This window comes from Lampetra fluviatilis, chromosome 18, assembly GCF_964198595.1.
Source record: "Lampetra fluviatilis chromosome 18, kcLamFluv1.1, whole genome shotgun sequence".
Lineage (NCBI taxonomy): Eukaryota > Metazoa > Chordata > Hyperoartia > Petromyzontiformes > Petromyzontidae > Lampetra > Lampetra fluviatilis.
Genome location: NC_136292.1, coordinates 1,785,298 through 1,801,353, shown reverse-complemented (window position 1 = coordinate 1,801,353; position 16,056 = coordinate 1,785,298). Strand labels below are relative to the sequence as shown.

The 16,056-nt window shown below is 46.0% G+C and overlaps 1 protein-coding gene across 1 annotated transcript in view; it reads right to left on the bottom strand.

Moving 5' to 3' along the window:
• LOC144937002 (calpain-3-like) overlaps positions 1-13,756 on the bottom strand; it is a 56,992-nt gene extending 43,236 nt beyond the window's left edge. Inside the window, exons 1-2 of the mRNA XM_078864241.1 lie at positions 13,472-13,756; positions 9,042-9,111 (exon numbers count right to left, since the gene is read on the bottom strand). Of these exons, the coding sequence (XP_078720367.1) occupies positions 9,042-9,111; positions 13,472-13,756 (355 nt within the window). The remainder of the gene's footprint in view (positions 1-9,041; positions 9,112-13,471) is intronic.
• Between the last annotated feature and the right edge of the window lie 2,300 nt (positions 13,757-16,056).

Genomic DNA, 16,056 nt, shown 5'->3' with positions numbered 1-16,056 from the left:
AGGCCTCCCCAAGTTGTCGCCACTAAAGCAGCAATCAGTGGTAGCAATTATAACAGTACGTTGCATTCAAGTGTAAATTAGAACTGTAATAACAGAGTAACCTATGGTAACAGGAAAACTCTCGTAGCATACCAAACGTAACACAATTCACTTACTAATGTAGTACAATACAGAATAACATAATAAGAGTCATGGTATACAGAATGTCAAAATTACGAAAACATAACAACACACACTCTCTGTGTACTCTCCAAATATGATACCGCCGATAGTCTGCAATTGTGGCACGACTTCGACACCCGTCGCTGAATTGGGTTCAGTCTTTACGTGAGAAGCTTTTTTGTATTTTTTGTTATCGAACGTATTCCCATCGGCCTATTGGTGTTATCGCCACGCGACAAAGCCAATTCCATATCGAAAAAAATTGATGTAGCATCACCCCAGGGGAAAATTTTAATTGAGACTATCCTGGTATCTTGTATTCTCACCTGGTCAAACCAACCAAGCCACGTGTTAGAGAACGGCCTTGAGGTTTAGTGGCATTGGCCACGCTCACCACGATTTTTTTGTATCCCTTTAGCCTCTTCGCTGAAGGAAACCAAGCAACATTCAGCCGATGTGTCCGAATCGTCAACCGTCGGGACACGCTCCTGCTGCCGCAGACATTCGGCAACAGGAGCCCGTCACGATCACGTAACGAGAAACGCACACATTACAGTAATGGACACTCATGCGCGATACCGGTCTATTTTAGATGCAGCTTCACTTTGTGTGTGTGAGATCGAGGTCATTAGTAGAGGGGACAGGGGCAGTGTTGCTGCACTCCGCATTAATTGGCATCTACCGCGCGAGCGCCAATCGAGTCACGACCGCACCCCGCTGGCTGGGTTGGCTTTGGTGCCCGTGCCCAGGTGTGGGGGGGGCCCACGCTTTGGACTATTTCCGCTTTAAGTGCGGCACTGAGAGCGCCGACGTGGATCCCCCCCCCATCACAGTTCCTATGACCTGCACTGTTTCATTGCTTTCATGGCTTTATTTTGGTGATTTCGAAAAGTGTATTGGTTTAGCCATGTTTGTTTGTTGTAGTACAGAGTTAGACTGATGGCCTTAATCTAAGTTGTCTTGTGGTTGTTGTTGTTTGATTTTTGCACAGGGTTGGTTTACGGTGTTTTTTTCTGCAATATTTTGCTGTCTTTTCTTGGATTTTCTGTTTGCACTTAGTCACATATTCACTTTAAGATGTTTTTTTGTTCATGTTTTTGTTTTTTGTTTTTTGTTTGTTGCGGTTGCACCCGATTCAAGAGCCGAATGGTTCACAGGGCTATACACAATAAATGAACTTGAAACTTGAACTTGAATCGTGGTCGGAGCTCAGCGAGTGAAAACCCGAGGAGGAGGAGGGCTCGTCGAGCTGGGTCGAATGGACCGGGTTGTTGTTGTCTTCACACCGCCGCTGCCGCCACTGGCGAGCGGACGAGCCTTGCCACCGTATTGCATGCAGCCCAACCCCCACCCCCCCCCCCCGCATTTAGCAATGCACGCGACATTTTCCCCCAGGGATTTCCAACCGCGCGCTCAGTCGATCCTTGCGTGTCAATTTGCAGATGCAGGCTTCTCGGTGTGTTTCTTTTTTTACGTGACGTTTTTTTGAAAGGCTGGGGGTGTCCTCGCACTCAATCAAGCGCTGGGGCGCTGTTGCTTGTCTCGGTGGGCGATGCCCAGCCGGGCGGTGGAACGCTTTACATTCCTACGGTGCGGTGCTCATTCTCCACACGATGACCACTGTTGACTTCACTGGCGGAGACAGTGGGGGGAGGGGGGGTGACACGTGCCCCCCCCAATGATCCGACCGAAATTCCTAATTTCGAGTTTATTAGTAATAAATCGGCATTTTGCGACTCCCACTGCCACTGTGTAGCATATTATTACGTGCCAGGGACTCTATGAGATGATAGGACAATAGTCTGAGTCCGTAATTGGCAATAAGTAACGGCAAAGCAGTTATAAGTGGCTCACAGAATTGTGCGCAGTTGCGTATACAGCACACGACTTCCCTGAAGGCATTCACCTTCAGCGAGCGCGATGCCGATCACACGACGCGGTTCGAATTCGACCCTCGATTGATGGCTGCGCCATCGCCACATACGCGTCGAATAAAAAGCAAGGGACAACTCCTTACTTACTAACAAGTCCTTACTCACTAACAACTCCTTACTCACTAACAACTCCTTACTCACTAACAACTCCTTACTTACTCACAAGTCTTTACTCACTAACAACTCCTCTATCATTTTTCATTGCTGGAGAGGTTGCCCCCCCTACCTGCAAATCCTGGCTTCGCCATTGGTTGACTTTGCAAAAAGTGGTGCCTATTTTATTTACTCGCTGAGGGATAATTCGCGAGCCCACAATCCAACCGGGAGATGAACTCACAACTACCAAATTGGCGAGGACGGTTCCACCGGGTTCGACTCAACAGTGGCGAACGCGCAAATGCCTTTTACGCTTTCACTTGCCTATTTATTGTCTTGTTTCATACTTAGCAGACTCACTCTTTATTTGTACATTGACCAAAGCCAATGATGGCGATGATCATTTGTTTTATACTTAGCGAACCCCATGCACCCCTGAGCACTAGCGCACTACAGCGGCAGGCAGGCAGGCAGGCCGGCTGTGACTCAGGCTGTGACTCAGGCTGTGACTCGGGCTGTGACTCAGGCTGTGACTCGGGCTGTGACTCGGGCTGTGACTCGGGCTGTGACTCAGGCTGTGACTCGGGCTGTGACTCGGGCTGTGACTCGGGCTGTGACTCGGGCTGTGACTCGGGCTGTGACTCGGGCTGTGACTCGGGCTGTGACTCGGGCTGTGACTCGGGCTGTGACTCAGGCTGTGACTCAGGCTGTGACTCGGGCTGTGACTCGGGCTGTGACTCGGGCTGTGGGGGAGCGATGCTCACCGTCTCGGGTTTCGCACACACGTGCTGGGGTTAATTGCCTCAATGGACGACGTGGTGGTGACATACGCAGCGGCCAAGTGTCAGGGCTCTCAAGTGAACTGCTACACCCGGGCAGCTGCCCAACTTTCAATTAGACCTCCCTGCTCTGCCGGTGATGCAGTCGACTCAACCACTCCTCACATCGCAATGCCCAAATCGATCAATGGCGGCGCGTGTGTTGAATTAAATCAACCGTGCCAGGGCACGTGCTTTGCGAGCGTGGACAGCGACTCACGTGGCCCCCGGCTGCTGCCCCCAAAATGCCACTTGTGCACGATCAGCTGAACGTGTCAACACTTCACACCCATTTGCCTCGTCCAACACGCCAGGCCGTGGCACCTGACAGCAAGACAGATGAGGCCGCACTGTGGGCCAATGTCATGTGCAGTTACTCGGTGGGATTCATTACAATCCCATGCTTTTAACGATATGCCTCATCATTAAAAAAAGGTTGGCTGCTCACTCGAATGAACGCTTATGATACGTAATATATATGTGCATAAAAGACGTGCGCGTGTCCTGGTGCATTTAGAACGGCTCAGAAACCGTCGGCAGAAATGCCCGATGTGACGGCCCATATCTGCTGACCTTTATCAGGCACGAATGCTTTTCAATTCACCGTATTGTGCTTCACGTCGCGTCGTTGCGCCCGTTGTTATTGCACAAACAATGGATTTTCATGAATATCATGACATTTGCAATTGAGATGAAATCCAAGTTTTCTTGTGTCTCGGTCACTGTGATCGCTACCAACATGTATGTGGGCCAAGAGGCAAGGCTGATGATCAAGAAATCCTGGTCGCAGTGGAAATTGTGTTTTTTTTCCTGACATTGAATCGAAGGAAATAAACCACTACAGTGGATAGGTGGAGGCAAGGGTGGGAGTGATAACATTTTTCTTGAGAAGTATTTTCCCATCTAACAGTAACAACCTTTATCCTATATCTACCGACAATCATTTGAATAATATTGATCATACAAAATTTGTACAAAATAAATTGTATATACAGTATTGCATATGTTGCATTCGTTTTAAAATGGTGTCTGCCTTGAGTTAATGCAATCTGGTTAGGAAAGAGAAAAACCTTGCTGCTGTTTTTATGTAAATTTGTTATTTTCATAGCAATGGACCTTTTAATCTGGCCAACTATTTTAAACTTGAAGCCCCACATGACCCCGTGTTGCCAGGATGCCACGATAAATACGAGTTCATAACATCGTGACGCACGATTTTAAACAGACTGCTGAAAAATCACGCAATGATGCTGCTGCTATAGATCCACAACCCAATATTATGTAACAGGTCAAACAAACTCTCCATTATCAATGAATATAGCATTAATAGGAGGCGCAGCCGTGGCATAAGGGTTAGCACACTGGATTGATCTCCTGGCACGGCAGTTGAAACAAAAGAGCAACTTTCTTAAATTAGATGTTTTTTTTATACCGCAGTTAAGCCGATCAGGCACTTCGAATGTGGTGGGCTAAAGTGTGGGTAGTCGCATCTCGTCTTGGGGTCGGACAAATACCCACTTGAGCTCCCTTCGGAGAAGGGCCATTTCATCAGCAGTGGCATGAGCAAGTAAATGCAGGGCTGCATCTTTACCACCGTTGCCTATAAATAAATAATAGTTTCCATTGTAGAGCCCCGTGGTGGATGATTTATGGCCACGTTGTGAGAATCGTTGCAGTGACCTTAATGAGACTGACAATGTAGGTGAATGCCGGACTGCTGCTGTAGAAGCAGTTCAATTCCCGCTCACGACAAAAAAAAGTGGCGAAAATTCGAACCAGTCCTGGGCCTCCCCTGGGTCGACTCAGCCTTAAATGAGTACAGCACCGTGGGGAGACAAAGACGTCTGACTGGCCACCCACTCCACTCGTGGGTGCTCACTCACAGCGCTTGTTCCAGCGGTCTCATCAAGGCGCTACGCGGGGGATCTTTGTCTGCGCTGTTCACGAGCGGGGAGACGCACGGGAGCAGGAGAGGACTAAATGGGTCCACACTGCCGCATCGCTATGCCGAGTCTGCACATTCCATGGCTGGTTTATGTTACAGTCTCACGTCGCGGGTGTCATGCAACCGACATTGCATTCATTCATACAATTCTTCATCTTGCGTGGCGTACTGCACTACATACATTCCCCACTGGATTGTGCTTACTCGCTGTTCTTTGTAAGTCCGTGCTTCGTTGGGAGATCTATCTACCCAGCCACCCACCTAAACACCAGCCTATCTACCCACCTAAATAACTACCTACACATGTGCAGTGTCATCGCGGGATGTCACTGTGTGATGCCGGCCCCAGAGGGGCACGGCGTGCGGTGTAGCGACATCACGGACACCACGTGGTGTGGGTGCAGTACCGGCCCTAGAGGGGCTCGGTGAGCGCTGCCTGACAGCGCTGAGTGGCACCACACTAAACACAAAAAGCAGTTCTAAAGAAATTGAATTTCTATCGAGATTTAAAAGTGCATAGCTCCAGTCACTTCCTAATATCGAAGGAAATGCGTTCCAGATATCTGCAGAAGCACGCCTGAAAGCGCGTGATGCGGTAATCATCTTTGATTGATGGCTACCAACCCCCTAACCTGCCTATCTAAATGCCTACCTACCCATCCACCTACTGATCTAACACCTACCTACCCATTTACCTATCTGAATATCTACCTACCCACCACTCTTACCTCCCTCAATGCACACCTGCACAATTACCTACCTACCTGTATGCCTACCTAACTTAAATACCTACCTAAATACGAGGCATATGACAATTAACTCGCCTAACGATGGGATGAATTTGTATTGTTTCCTTTTTTATATCACAGTTACTGATCACAGACCAACTTCAAAGTTCTCAAAACGCCCAAGTGGCAAGCAACAAACAGCACTATTGAAGTCGTAATAGGTGAGAGTGAACACGTTTCTTTAATTGGGCGAGACACTGACTTGCTTCAATTACAATCGATCCTGGTACGCACAATTCGATGCACGTTTCACGATCGTAGGGATCTATTTACGATTGACACATTAGGTGGTGCAAACGTTACATTCCCACTAAAAAAAACCCACAAAAAGACGCCGTTGTGGCAAGTAGCTTGGTATGCATTGTGATTCACTGGCTATTCAGTGGCATTTTTGAAGACAGGAGTTCAGCAGCAATGAGATGTGGGGTACCTGAATGTGTCACTCGCAGAAGGTTGTTCATTCGGCTGTGTACTGCCTTGCTGCTGAGGCAGCACGGGATTTATTTTGTTACTTTGGCGCAACGGTCCCCTTAATGGGAACGGCGTGCACAAGCAATTTAAAATGCACTCGGGCTTGCATGCTCAGTGCTGTGCACACTGAAGTCGTGTAATCGCGACGGGCAGTCCGCAAATGCTAACAAAGCGCAGAGTTCAAAAGGTCATTTTTGTGTCACTCATCAATGCCTAGTCACTCATGACAGCCCCACCAGACACCCTCGTCCTATTCACTGGCTTCTCCGTCAGCAAGGATGTGTGAAAAGCAAAACGTTGACGCCACGTTTAATTTGTTGCTGAAGCAGAGGTAAAACAAACAGCAGAGAAGCATTCGTGACTCAGATTAACAAGGGTTCTTTACACAAATCCAAGGTCATTTACCATCGCCCTTTGATGTATTTTCAGTCAAGGTAGATGTTCTTAAAGAGAACAAAATATATGTACTTTAATCTGTACATGCTCGGTTACAGCAAATAATAATAAGCTTGTGTGTCTCGAGAAACAATTATGTAGCGCCTTACGAGGTCAGCTGGAGGTTTTGCAGCGCCTAGAATGACTTACAGCTAACCGACAGGATTGCAATCTCGTGATTTGCTATCAGTTTCATATCCAGTATGTTTCAAAGAAATAAATAAAGTCAAAGCTATTTAGTAATATATGACACACAGTCTTGAGCTTGTTGATGACGAGCTTGTGAATGTAGTGAATTGTAAAACAATCATGCTCATTACCTGTACCCAATACATCATACGTTGACAAGACATTTCTTATTTATCATTCTTACGAGCACGTAAATTATAGAACCGTAACGTAGGCCCATGAATTACAATTTGTTTAGCGATGGGGTGCCCGGGAACAGTTCGGGTATCACTCACCACTGATGTTCACAATCAGAATCAGAATATTTATTTTGACTGGAGGAATCCGATGAGCTACAAAGCCCTTTGTCACAGACGTCCAGTAGTGGCCTGGAATTAAACTCGAGAGAATTCAAGATACAAAAATAGTCTCGTTTGCAAGATTGACCCGGAGCATTATTCTGCCAGTGATGATTGCTATGCGTAATCCAAAACATAGTGTTATTTACAGGTTATTTTGGGATTGGCCAAATTTGAACCCTAACACTGGCACACAATACCCTTGCGAATGATGTCAGGAGATCTTGAACATCCACTGTGAAGCAGACGGCACGGAGAATGGTTACTACTGCTGCTACTCCCACCCAGGTTATTACACCCGCAGTTATAATAATCAGGGCGGCCACGTGTCTTTGTCTCCACCGCCCATTGCTGCCTCCCCCTATTAGTTGATGGATCTGTTGACCCCAAAAAGAAGACAAATTAAGCCTTAGAAGCTCCTCGTACTACCTCGGAAAGAAAGGCCTGCTCGATGGCCGTTCCCTCGTTGTGGAATCGCTATCGTCGCGCGAGGTTTGGGAAATTCAATCTAAACGAGGATATGTATTCATCCTGGAGAAATCTTACGAGCTATGAAGCTCTTTCTCACAGATGTCCAGTGGGGGTGGGTAATAACGATACAACGACAAACATACCAAAACACGATCGGAATGCAGAGTATAGGAAATGTGAACAAAGCACTTAAAAATATACAAATAAAACAAAATTATGTTTATCTTACCACATGAAGCCCACTGAGCTATTAGCTTATTTTTCAGAAGCGACCTGGTCACAAATGATAGTTCAGCAAAGTGGCTTATCACATGGATATTTATAGCAGCTAATTAATATAAATGCATGTTTCTTAACGTGGAGGGAAAACCAGACAACCTGAAGAAAAAATCCACGTGACCACGGAGACAACATGCAAACTCCAAATATACAGCAGCAGGCGTCAGGGTTTGAGATCGAACTCCCAACCTCCTGCATACCAGGCGAGGAAAACAACATCACACCATCGTTGCCGGCCGTCAGAAACCTCCGTTCACCCCTGAATCTCAAGTTCCTTCACGGATGTGTCGATGTCGTAAATCATCGAACGAGAAGCACAAGTCCGAGTCTGTCTGCGTCGTGCTTAAAGTCGTCGATTACTGATTGTGTTTGATTTGTTAAATAAAACAAAAGATCTTCCTTCCTTTATTATTGTTCGTTAACGAATGTGGTCATGTTAATGTATTTTTTTAGTTTTCGACCAGTTCCTTACTAGATTTGAAGTTTTCGTGACTGCAGGGATCCATACTCTTTGGTTCTTTCGGTGACTTTCCCGAAAGAACCAAAGAGTACAATTCCTTACTCTTGTGATGTGTAAATCATGTGCAGATACTTGCTGCTTGTATCGCGACCTTTGTAACCATGATTGTAACTAAGATCTGTACTGTGTAGCATCTATACTATCGCAAGATGCCCATGAAATAGAGCCGAACAGCTCATTGGGTACTTCTTGCTGAAATCAAACAAATCTCACTCCATTACATTCAATTACGAAACAATAATTCCGTGCAAAACAAGCACAGTTTTGCGATCTACAAATTAAACTTTTAGAAACAAAAACAGGAATACACACTCGCTGTAGCTGTGGTGTAAATAAACTGGTCTTAAATTAACGTGAAGTTTCCAACAGTGATTGTCCTATGGAGCCACTTACCCCTGCCATATAAACGTGGAATGTGCACAACTAGTTAAGCAATGCAAATTTGAGACGAGCATCAGACCTTCCTTGTTAGACCGGACGCTACTGTGACTTTTTGTGAGTTTCCACCAGAATCAGAATATTACATTTTTCCATGCATGTTGTGTAACAGTATCGAAAACAGTGAGTGACACGCGTGCAGACACACAGGGCTCACCAAGGTCTCCCTGCCGTATGTCTGTGCGCGTCGCCCCATTAATGATGAACTGCGGGTTTTCGCAAATGTCCTGTGCAAAGAAAGACATAATGAGCGATGAGTTTATGAAGAAAACAGCCACAAAGCACACGGCTGTGTTGACAATGCAGTACAGTTAAAAACATTGTATCGTTTCCAGACCATTGTCAATGTACGTATGTTGAACTTCTTTCGCACCGTACGTAGCCAACCGTGATAATCGGAGGTGCGGGGAAAAGGACAACAACGCACGGCTGGAGGAAAGCCTCCCCACGCCACCGTGTTTGTTTGACCACAGCTCACCACGCTGATGTTAGCCATGGTTGGGAAGCGAACTCAGGTTGGCCTGGTTCGTCGCAAAGTGTGCAAGCCGTTGGGCCACCGCCGCACCCCCCACGTACTGAGTAAATAAGTGTGTTAGCCAACCCTTCCAATTCACGTGACAGGCGGCAAGATTGTTTTGCCGCACGTAATTTTTCACAGCAAAAAGTCCGCAAAAATGTATTCTTCGAAAAACCTTATCAAGCTCGTGTATATGGGTCTAAAACCAACAAGCTTTTAAACATCAGCAGCTTTCTGTATAATTCTAGAGGATTGGCAAGTATGTACATGAATGTGCTGAATCCCTGCCACAGCAATGTGGAATTTCCACCTTTGAATTAGGAGACAAATGAAGAGTATTTCGCTCGACCCAACACTCAACCACTGCAGCGCATCGCTTCTATCGCATCGGGATGCACACACACGCTGCATACAAACTTCGTCTTCAGCCTGAATGTTTTCACCAGGTTAATCATTATGTATATATAGCTGTGAATAAAAATAACACATATCCAGAAACATAATCGTAAAATAAGACTAAGTATTGCACCAATGTATTGCAAGGCCTATATGTGAATTGTATTTAGACACTAAACGGATACACATTGTGTCGTGTTTGAGATTATGGAATTATTTTAATTGACCAAGTATGCTGAATATAAGTTATTACGATGAAGTTGTGAAAATATAATGTTTTCCAATATTTAATAACATATACTCAGTTTTATTTTACCAATGCTTGCGAGAACAGGGCATCCTTAATATATATCTATATACTTTCACACACACATACCACACTCTACAAACAATATTACAATTATTTCATTAACACCTTAGTTCAGTGTTTAACACTAAAAGCTTGCGGTTCCCGCAACCGCTGTCAACATTAAGACAACGAAGGGGTGGTTCAAATCTACCTTGGGTCTCTTCCAGCGAATACCCTTGGCTTTGCTGCACCGCCGACCCAGGGATTCGGCGTTGGCTGGGAAATAATCGTCGCAAAACAGGCTGCCCTCCGAGAGGCGCTCGGTCCTCAGCGCAATGTAGCTCTGCCCCACGAAGGTCACGGGTTGGTTCACGCTGCCAATGCCACCGCGCAACGCTTTGTAGCGCAAAATTCTATCGCAAATCCAGGACATAAATTCCCTTTTTGGTGGCATGATCGCTCCTCCCGCTGCTGCTGCGTTGTCGTAGTTGCCGCGAACTTAACTTTGCGTTTGCTTACTTTTATTCTCCTTTTTTAACTCAATCTAACTTTAAAAAAAATGTGAATTAAAGTACAATTACTTTAACTTGAACTGAGGTTGACTGATCCCTGACCGTTTCTTTTGGCATCGTCCAGCAATCGTGCGGCACGTAGGGCCAACAAGGAACGATTTGGTCGTGAAAAAGCGCGAGTCGAAAATAAGAGCCCGCTTTTATTTTGACACCAAAATCCACAGACCACACAATAATCCTCTAAACCATCATGCTGGGAATGGCACACTGTGATTGGCCGGTCAAAGTTGCAGGATGGACCTGAAGGTGACTGACATCCATTTGCCACCGTTACTGCTCATCGTCAACGGGGGTGTTTTCAGAAAATAACGCTGAGTACTTTTAAGTTGTGCATTGTTTATATTTGTACAATGATACACGGTGTCATTGTACAAAAAGTTGACGATGTTTGCTTACGTACCGCTGACACATTGTTATCATGAGATCAAATAATATTATCATGATAAAATTCTAGATTTGAAGCTTTCGTGACTGCAAGGATTCATACTCTTAGTTTTTTCGGTAAAGTGACGTAGGTAAAAAATTAAAAATAAATAATAAAAAATAATATAGATAATAATAGCAATAAAATAATAAAGCACTTATTTTTCTTATTATCTCTATTATTATTTTTTACCGACGTGACTTTACCGAAAAACCCTAAGATTATCATGATATAATTAGCATGTAATGCCCCTGTACACAATTCAAATTATTGATGCAGTGTTCAATACAATCCCAACGAAAAACTATTCTACGGATATGTGCGGTCAACCTAATTACATACCGCACATTAAAAACATCAAGCTTTTCACGAAGGTCGTCTTTCGCCGGCCCAACATTTCACCCATAAAATTCCGCCTCAATGGGAAACACCGCACGCATCGACGCATCACTTCTAGGATTCACAAACACCCTCAATGGTCTCGCTCACCGCTAACCGAATGTCCTGAACGTGCGAATAGTAAACACTTTCTGCAGAGTTGACAGTTTCACAGAACGCGACTTGGTGCGCGTGCATGCGTTGTCTCCTCACTCCCCAACGAGCATTGTACCATAAGCACGCGGGGTAAAGGATTATGACGGTCGCCAGGAAGCAGATATAGCCTTCGGCCACAAAATGCCCATAGACTATACGGCTAAATCCACAGACAGCGCGATTTTCAAAACACACAAAAGGCACAATACGTCCCGCGATCACTGTCACATCTCCTGGCTCACTCTGCTGAAGTTGCATTGGCATGGCTTAGGCACGTCAATGGTGTGTGTGTTTTTACTGCTCCAATGCCAAATGAATAATAGGGCCCTGTCACGTGCGCGCAGGCGAAGGCTCGGGTTAGACAGCGGTCTGTCGGTGTGCCCTCCCATGCCCGCCGCGAGCACCTCTCTCTCACACACACACAAACCTATCTCACAACGCCCCAAGTGTGAAGTCACAATGCCGGCGGGCAGAGAGCGCGATTTGCGGAAAGTAACAGACGACTTCAGCAAACACGACCCTCCTCCTCGTCGTCGTCGTCGTCGTCATCATTATTTATAATGACTCGTAAATAATTACAGCAATTTACTGGCACGCGGTGTCTTGCGCCAAACAGTGACGACGAGGGTTAATTACTCGTAAATAACAATTTCCAGGAATAAATTATTTGATTATTTGCCAATCCACTCCAGGATAAAGCCCTCGTCTGAATGCCGTGTCAGTCATCACGACGTCTTGTTTGACCGTGCATCGCCACGCTAGGCAGAATAGGTTGTGCTTCTCGGTGCTAACAGTGAAAAATCGAACTTTTAAACATTATGAAGATATATTATGTACAGTACATTGTTTTGGATCAGTGGAGTGGTGGCGAGGTGATTGGTTCGGACTCCACTCTCATCAGTGGCGAGCGATATCTGAATCGGTTCTGGGTACCCCCCTGCACATCAGCACATCACCCCCCCACCCCTTCACCATCCGACACTGACCAGCGTGGTGAGTTCGGGCCAAACAATTCGTCTACTTGACAGGGAGCGTAGAGGCCTTCAACCAGAAGTGGACTGCCAAAGCAGTATACACCTATTATTATTGTTTATTTATATATGGATGTGCATTATAAATAACTGACCCCTATATGACACATGGTCTGTCTTGTAAAAAAGAAAGGGACTCACAATGGTTGCTCACCAGCTTCAAGAAAAGGAAACAAAAGGGTAGACCAAGTTGTGACATCCGGTCCATAAATCACTGCAGTCCCATGATTGCCTCTGGACACCCATAGACAGATGGATTGCTCTTGAGTGTTGAGAATGAGTCACGCTTGGCATTGGACTTGCTGAGGTTAGGAATGCATCACAACATCATTGCTTTATGCCGTTTTCCTTACAAGTGGCTTTGGATCTACATTTCATGGAAGGTTCATGAGCAAAACGATTTCCGCGCAGTGCACAAATCACATTGTGTAATGAAGCGTTTCTCGGGATGGATTGTGTTCTCATTCAGTGTTTCAACATCAAGGGACCTGCTTCCCTTGTTAACAGAAAGGCAAATAGCTGCCGACATTTGACAGACATCTAACCGAAGTCCGATGTGTTTTCAGGGTTGTACACATCAGCCAGCTCCATACAGCACAAACTGCAAGGACACCTTAATTAGTTGTAAATAAACGAACCGTCACTGCATCCCAAGAACTCCCCAACCGTTCCACCGCAAGGCCGGCAAGAGAAAAGCAATTTCTGCCGACACACACAGACACGAGAGAGAGAGAGAGACAGACGCCCTCCACGCATGACCTTTTCAGAAATTTGCGGGAAGGAAAAATAATAAATGGCGCCACCCCGGAGGGCGCTTGCTTCACCTTGGGACGCATCCACTGGAACTGCATCGGTGCGTTCTGGCTGAAGTAGATGGAGTTGTTGTGGGCGGGGAAGTCTGGGTCCTCGAAGAGCACGTCGTGGCTCAGGCACAAGGTGCGCAGCTCCTCAAAGCCCTTGCCCTGCGTGTCGATGAGGTACGCGTTGCGGTTGCTGATGGCGGTGTTGCGGTAGTTCCCCGAGGTGCCGTGCATGAACGGGTGGCCGGGCGTCGGGCTCGGAGCGGGCCTCGGCTGAGGCAGGATCCGCGTGTTGAAAATGTACGGCATCTTTGGGTTTGTGGCGGTGCCGTTTTAAAAATGTGTACGCGTTCGACTTCACCGTACTCTGTTGCCTTGTGCTGCACGGTATTCACCCTGCGAGGCATCAACACGAAGACTTTTTGAAGATGAATACACAGGTGAACATCTGTTGTGGCTATGCGAGCATCCTAATCACATTTGCACCCATCGTGTGAAATTCAACACTTCAGTAATTTTCAAATGTTAATGCCCAACACTCCATGAAAGAAATAAAAACATGCACTTCTCTAAACACATGCGAGAGCTATATATATAGTACTGTCTGACATTTCCACCAGGAGGAAGCTTTAGCACAGGAGTGAGCGCACTGTGTTATGAGCCCGGCAACCTAATTATTGGCCATGGATAACATCAGTGGTGAGTGACATCTGAACTGGTCCTGTGTGACCACACTGGCCAGTGTGGTGAGGTCTAATCAGCCCCATGACCGACGTGGTTTTGGGAGGCCTTCGCCCAGCAGCGGATTGCCAAAGGGCTGTGAATGATTTGCATCAGTAATCTTGTCTTGACTCTGGGCTGCTGGTGTTTCCATGTAAAATTCTGAAATATTTCCACCACTCAAAATGGGATCTTGCAATGACCTACAATAAATATACCTTTCCCCACAGACTTACAAATAATCACGTTATTTATTTCTACAAAAAAAGATACTGAACCTAAAAAGTTTTTCAGGAGGGCCCTGCATTATTCGTGTTTGGCAAATTGCTTTGACGAATTTCACAAGTCTTGACTTAAAGCTTTCGTGACTGCAGTAATTCATATTATTGGGTCATTCGGTAAAGTCCCGTAGATAATAATTATTTTCTTTCAACCTATCTACGTGACTTTACCGAAAGGCCCAAGAATATGAATTTGGCAAGGTTTGCAAGGAAAATTTCCCAATATTACCCACAAATTAAGCATTACTAAGTTAATTGTTGTCAACGTAATGTTACTATTCTTCTTCTTGGTTCTTTCGGTAAAGTCACGTAGAAGGGAAGTAATAAAATAATAAAAATAAAACATAATAAAATTATTCTCACGACGTTTCGGCCACAACGCAAGCAGCCGTCCTCAGGTGGAAACCAGGTCCGTAAAAAAAAAACTCTACCTATGCAGAGCCTTAAAAAAATGCTTTGCTTTACCAACATTGCTAAACCATTGCACACAACAGCACACACTTTTCCAGAAAAAAGTATCCCAACTTCAGAGCACAAATCGTTGCAGGCAATGACTAAAGCGCTCATAAATGAACTTAGAAGAACAACAATTTCCGAAAAACTTCCCGTTTAAAAGTGCAATTACCTTTTGAGAGTGGCCGCAGCATTGCAAGGTAGAACGTCGTGCAGGCAGATACCGATCTTTAAAAATACCCCTCAGCTCGCTGAGGTTTCACCCCTGGCTCAAATCCACTTCCCGGTGGCACCAGGCAGCGAAGTTCTCGTCTCAAGGAACGCCCTCCCTCCCTCCCTCTCGCGTCTCTCTCTGCTCCTCACGTCACCTGAGCTCTCCCCGGCGCTCACCGTCCTCACACCGTGTGCCGATCCCAGGAACGTTACGAGGACGCGATCCTCCACGGCGTTGGCCGGTAAAGGGCCGGGCCCCAACCATCAAAAGTGGCGCTGTGCCCAAGGATGCGAGGCCCAGAGTGGGCGCCCCATATAGAGAGGGGCTATTTTTACACAGCGGGGGGGGGGGGTCGAGAGCTTACTCCAACTCGCGATGCCCCAGGATTATTTTCGGTGGCTCGTGCGTTTGTCCGTCCGCCCGTCCGCCTTTTGGCTTTTAGAAGCTGCCGACAGCGAGCCCCCCTCGAGACACAACACGCAGAGTCATTTAACGCGCAGAGAAAGGGGCCGAGAGTGGCGGCACGGAATTTGCGCATTTATTTCATTATTTAATTTCAGAAGACGTTTAAAGTCCCGCGATAACTGAAGCTATCGTTCAGCCATGCAGCGGCGGCGATATGAAACTGCCGCCTTGTCAACACCAACACACCGAAGTCATTTGCAAATGCTAAAATCAATCACTTTCCCTTGAAGTTAGTGATTGCAGTACTGCTACCAAGTCAAAGCAACCAAGAGTCATTTGACAAACTGAACGCTCGAGTACCTGTGAACATGCATAAGAGGCAGTCAACAGTTTGTTGAGAATGAGGTACAGTGCCGAGAAAAAGTTTGCGAACCCCAATGATTATGGAAATTCCATAGTTCTACCATGAGAGCCTTCTTGAATTAAAGCCGGTCTTTTATTAAATATCCAATAGGGCTAATATTAAACAATTCCAT